The 6,015-nt window shown below is 55.2% G+C and overlaps 1 protein-coding gene across 1 annotated transcript; it reads left to right on the forward strand.

The window, feature by feature from the left end:
• The first annotated feature begins 354 nt into the window (after window positions 1-354).
• On the forward strand, window positions 355-1,624 carry LOC123141328 (syntaxin-related protein KNOLLE). Its single transcript, XM_044560505.1, has one exon. The coding sequence runs from the start codon at window positions 613-615 to the stop codon at window positions 1,531-1,533; it is 921 nt and encodes a 306-aa protein (XP_044416440.1). The 5' UTR covers window positions 355-612; the 3' UTR covers window positions 1,534-1,624.
• Window positions 1,625-6,015: the final 4,391 nt, after the last annotated feature.

Consider the following 6,015-nt stretch of genomic DNA (forward strand, 5'->3'; position numbering starts at 1 on the left):
CTATTGTCTACTGTGACAACATATCAGCAGTCTACATGACCAGCAATCCAGTTCAACACCGACACACAAAGCATATTGAGATTGATATTCATTTTGTTCGTGAAAAGGTTGCTCTTGGTCAGGTTCGGGTGCTTCATGTTCCCTCTACGGCTCAGTTTGCTGACATTTTCACCAAGGCACTGCCTACTAAGCCGTTTCAAGATATCTGTTTCAGTCTCAACGTCGTCGAGCCCGCCGTTGATACTGCGGGGGATGTTAGAGTAGTCATTATGGTATACGACTTCTAGTCCAAGTCAGTTTTGTACCCCTACCTCAAGTCGGTTTGTAATCTCTTATATACTCTTGTATGCCGCACTAAATCATCAATAAGCAACAGTTTTATTCAGCTTTCATAAATGCCGATGATGCAGCTGGTTGTTAAGTTGGCACTTGGCATACGTGCCCACTACTCGATCTGCCTGTCACCGTCGCCTTAATTAAAAGATGAAAGTTATGGTATCGCCACATCTTGGCTCTTGCAATGGAGTAGGAGATCTCATGGAGTAGTGGCATTTGACAACACCCCAGCCACCACCACCAATCTCCTTCGTCGGCGGGTCTGATTCAGCCAAGATGAACGATCTGATGAGCGACTCCTTCGTCGGCGCCGCTGCAGCAGCGGCCCAGGCCAAGAGGCAGCAGGACGGCGTGCCTGCCGCCGGCGCCGAGAAGCTGCAGGCGTTCTTGGCAGAGGCAGAGGCGGCCAAGAACGAGATGGCCGCGCTGCGCAACGAGCTTTCCCAGCTCCAGTCCGCGCACGAGGCTTCTAAGTCCCTCCTCCGCCCCGGCGCGCCCCGCGCCGCCACGCAGGCCGCGCTCGTCCGCCTCCTAGGCTCCGCCCGCCGCCTCCGCGCCCGCCTTGCATCCATGGACCGCCGCGCGCCGGCGCCCGCCGCCCACGCCACCGCGGGCCTCCGCGGCCGCCTCCATGACCTCACCGCCGGGGTCCAGACCCTCCGGCGTCAGGTCTCCGCCGAGCGCCGTGGCGACGCGGCCCGCTGCTACCTCGCCGCGGCCGGCGAGGCCCCCACCGAGGACCAGCTGGATCGGCTCGTCGCAAGCGGCGGAGCGGGCGCCAACGACGCCGACGAGGCGATGCGGGCGGCCATGCTGTCCTCCTCCGAGGCTGAGAAGGTGGAGGGTGGGCTCCTTGAGCTGCAGCAGCTGTTTCTCGACATGGCCGCGCTGGTCGAGTCCCAGGGCCCACTCTTGGACGACGTGGAGCGGCATGTCGCAGCGGCAGCGGAGGACGTCGGCGCGGCCGAGGGGGAGCTGCGAGAGGCCCAGCGGCTCCAGGGCGCCGCGCGGCGGAGGAGGATGTGGTTGGGCGGGGGGCTCGCGGCGCTGCTGCTGGTCGCCCTCGCCGTGGCGGCCGTCGTGGTGGCTCTCGCTCTGTCGCGGCGCAAGGGCGGCAGTGTGCAGCTCGCCGGTGCCGGTCTGTCTGGCTTGAGTGAATTTGCCAGTGTTGGTGTGTTTCGTTTTCTTGGGTTGTGAACTTGTGATGAGCCCCGCGCTCGGTCTTTTCGGTTTGCACGGTCCGGTCTTTCGATTTTTAAGAAAAAACGGTCTGAAATTATTTCGGTCTCCTCGGTTCTTCACTATCTGGTCTTCGGTCTCTTTTGAATGGTGTTCAGTCCCGACCAAACATACTAATTTTCATCCTACAATTTAGATTCATGTATATTCCACTACATATGTGGCAAGCACAAAACTTAGATTCATGTAAATAACATTTTTTTGAAAGATCTAGCTCGGCTAGCATTCATTCCATTAAGCAGAGAGAGGGCGGAAACAATTGTTGATCAAGTGATCATGGGGTGAAAAGAAGATTACAGGCCTGCACGTTCATGCATGGGTGCTCATATACGCGATCTTTCACGGTACGCCCCTGAATGGGTGCTCCACGCATTTTGCTCCGGCGATCCTCCATTGCTCCATGTCCCGCCTGCAAGCTTCAGTGATGCTCCTCACGCTTGCTGTCTTTCCTCTGAATGTGCATGCATTGCGCTCGATCCAAATCTGCTAACATACAAGAGCCAGCAGCAATTTGGTCCCTCTGCGGGTGCTTGTGGAGGCGTGGTCGATGATTGAGGGAGTCCTGGATTAGGGGGTCCTCGGACAGCCGGACTATATCCTTTGGCCGGACTGTTGGACTATGAAGATACAAGATTGAAGACTTCGTCCCGTGTCCGGATGGGACTCTCCTTGGCGTGGAAGGCAAGCTTGGCAATACGGATATGTAGATCTCCTCCCATGTAACCGACTCTGTGTAACCCTAGCCCCCAACGGTGTCTATATAAACCGGAGGGTTTAGTCCGTAGGACAACAACAATCATACCATAGGCTAGCTTCTAGGGTTTAGCCTCTACGATCTCGTGGTAGATCAACTCTTGTAATACTCATATCATCAAGATCAATCAAACAGGAAGTAGGGTATTACCTCCATCGAGAGGGCCCGAACCCGGGTATACATCGTGTCCCCCGCCTCCTATTACCATCCGCCTTAGACGCACAGTTCGGGACCCCCTACCCGAGATCCGCCGGTTTTGACACCGACATTGGTGCTTTCATTGAGAGTTCCACTGTGCCGTCACCGTAAGGCTAGATGGCTCCTTCGATCATCGGCAACGATGCGATCCAGGGTGAGGTTTTCCTCCCCGGACAGATCTTCGTATTCGGCGGCTTCGTACTGCGGGCCAACTCGCTTGGCCATCTGGAGCAGATCTATAGCTACGCCCCTGGCCATCAGGTCAGGTTTGGAAACTTGAACTACACTGCCGACATCCGCGGAGACTTGATCTTCGACGGATTCGAGCCCATGTCAGGTGTGCCGCACAATCACGACGAGCATGATCTAGCTCTGCCGTCGGACAGTGTTCGGGAGATCACACCTGCAACCACTCCGGCCCTCAATCTGGAACAAATTGCGCCATCTGAGGACGGGTGGATGGACCCCGCCACGGAGGCCGCACACTTAGCGGCGATAGAGCCGAATACCGACTTCACCTCCTACGAGACCCGTGTTGCCGAACCGTTGGGTTCGTCTCCGGCCACGGACTCCGAGCCGCCTGCGTCCGTGCCCATCAAATCCGATTGGGCACCGATCATGGAGTTTACCTCCGCGGATATCTTTCAGCACTCGCCTTTTGGCGACGTACTAAACTCGTTGAAGTCTCTCTCCCTGTCAGGAGACCCTTGGCCGAACTATATCCGGCTAGAATTGGATGCGGACGACGAAGAAATTCGCGCCCCACCCACCACCCACTTAGTAGCCACTGTCGACGATTTAACCGACATGCTCGACTTCGGCTCCGAAGACATCGACGGTATGGACGACGATGCAGGAGACGAACAAGAACCACCGCCCACAGGGCGCTGGACTGCCACCTCATCGTATGATATATACATGGTGGACGCCCCCAAAGAAGGTGATGGCGATAAGACAACGGAGGATAATCCCTCCGAGAAGCAATCCAAGCACCGACGTCAGCGGCGCCGCCCTAAGTCCCGCCATAGCAAAAGCAGCGATACCGGCACAAGAGACAATAACGCTCCAGATAGTGCCGAAGACGACGACAATCCCCTCCAGCCAGACCTCGAGCGGGAGGATGAACAAGCTAGCCCTCCGAAACAGGCAGCAAACGGAGAATCAGAGGATGTCAATTACATGCCTCTCTCCGAAGACGAAGTGAGCCTCGGCGACGAAGAATTTGTCGTGCCTGAGGATCCCGTCGAGCAGGAGCTCTTCAAGCGCCGGCTTATAGCCACAGCAAACAACCTGAAGAAAAAGCAACAACAGCTTCGAGCTGATCAAGATCTGCTAGCGGACAGATGGACTGAAGTCCTGGCAGCCGAGGAATACGAACTCGAGCGCCCAACCAAGAGTTACCCAAAGCGCAGTTTGCTACCTCAACTCGAGGAGAAAGCATTGAAACCTACATCACCAGCGTATGATGCGGCTGATCGGCCACCTCGTTACCAAGGCCCGGGGCAATACGCAGGACCTGCGAGACGTATTGGAAAACAAAACAAAACATGCAAGATCGATCTACGGATCGTGGGGTCGCGCCCCAACATGGGACGATGATCGTCACGCCGGATACACTAAAAGCAAATCCGGCCGGGCCGAACATAGCAGACAAGACTCGTATGAACTGCGTCGTGATATAGCCCGTCACAGAGGCGCCGCACACCCCTTATGCTTCACTGATGAAGTAATTGATCACGAATTCCCAGAGGGTTTTAAACCCGTAAACATTGAATCATATGATGGTACAACAGATCCCGCGGTATGGATCGAGGATTTCCTCCTCCACACCCACATGGCTCGCGGTGATGATCTACATGCCATCAAGTACCTCCCACTAAAACTCAAAGGACCAGCTCGGCATTGGCTGAATAGCTTGCCTGCAGACTCCATTGGCAGTTGGGAGGATTTGGAAGATGCATTCCTTGACAACTTCCAGGGCACTTATGTGCGACTACCGGATGCTGATGACCTGAGCCATATAACTCAGCAGCCAGGGGAATCGGCCAGGCAATTCTAGACCCGGTTCTTAACTAAGAAAAAACAAATTGTCGATTGTCCGGATGCAGAGGCCTTAGCGGCATTTAAGCATAATATCCACGACGAATGGCTCGCCCGGCACCTTGGCCAAGAGAAGCCAAAATCAATGGCAGCCCTCATGACACTTATGACCCGCTTTTGCGCGGGCGAAGATAGCTGGTTGGCTCGTAGTACCAATACAGCACGCAAACCTGGCATATCAGAAGCCAGGGATAGTAACGGCAAACCACGACACAACAAACACAAGCGCCGTAAATATGGTGAAAACGCCGAAAATACGGCAGTTAATGCCGGGTTCAGGGGCTCAAAGTCCGGTCAGCTGAAAGGGCCACCCAAAAATAACAATCCGGGTCCATCCAGTCTGGACCGCATACTCGATCACCAATGCCAAATTCATGGAACCCCAAGAACGCCAGCCACCCATACCAATAGAGAATGCTGGGTCTTCAAACAAGCCGGCAGGGCAGGTGCCAAAGAGGGAGAAGGGGGGCCTCAAAGCGACGATGGCGAGGAAGAGCCCAGATCACCAAACACAGGAGGGCAAAAGAAATTTCCCCCGCATATTCAATCGGTGAATGTGGTAAATACCACTCAAATTTCCAACTCGGACCGGATATGCACCCTTAGGGATGCCGACTGAACGGAACTAGTCATCCCACAATATAAATTAGGGCCGGTCACCTTCAACCGCACGGATCATCCGGTTAACGCCAATCAGGGCAATCCAGCCGCACTAGTCCTCGACCCAATAATAGACGGGTTCCACCTCACTCGAGTCCTTATGGACGGAGGCAGCAGTCTAAATCTGCTATACCAGGACACAGTGCGCAAGATGGGAATCGATCATTCGGCGATCAAACCCACTAAAGCCACTTTCAGAGGCATTATACCAGGTGTGGAAGCCAGCTGTACAGGCTCCATCGCCCTTGAGGTAGTCTTCGGATCACCAGAAAATTACCGTACCGAAGAGTTAATCTTCGAAATCGTCCCTCTCCGCAGTGATTATCAGGCACTGCTTGGACGAACCGCGTTCGCTCGATTCAATGCGGTGCCACATTACGCCTACCGTAAGCTCAAGATGCCCGGTCCACGTGGTGTCATCACGGTTAATGGCAAGGCCGAACCTTCCCTCGGCACCAGCAAATACACCACTGCCTTAGCAGCAGAAGCAACGAGCAACACCTTGCAGCCGAACCTCGAGTCGACGTCCAGGCTTCCGGACACCGTCAAGGGACTCCGAACTACTTCGCGGCAGGATATCCCGGCTCGTACAGAGATCAATTAAACACTCCGGCGAAGGCCAGGACAGGCCGCATTCAGCGGCTCAACCACTCTCCGGCGCGCAAATATTTCTTACATTTCCTTCACAGGTTCACCTTTGCGCCGACCAGGACGGGCTACACGGGGGC

The sequence above is a fragment of the Triticum aestivum genome, chromosome 6D (assembly GCF_018294505.1).
Source record: "Triticum aestivum cultivar Chinese Spring chromosome 6D, IWGSC CS RefSeq v2.1, whole genome shotgun sequence".
Taxonomy (NCBI): Eukaryota; Viridiplantae; Streptophyta; class Magnoliopsida; order Poales; family Poaceae; genus Triticum; species Triticum aestivum.

What these genes read in the sequence shown, in the direction of transcription:
- LOC123141328 (XM_044560505.1), top strand. Translation starts at nt 613, where the DNA reads ATGAACGATCTGATGAGCGACTCCTTCGTCGGCGCCGCTGCAGCAGCG.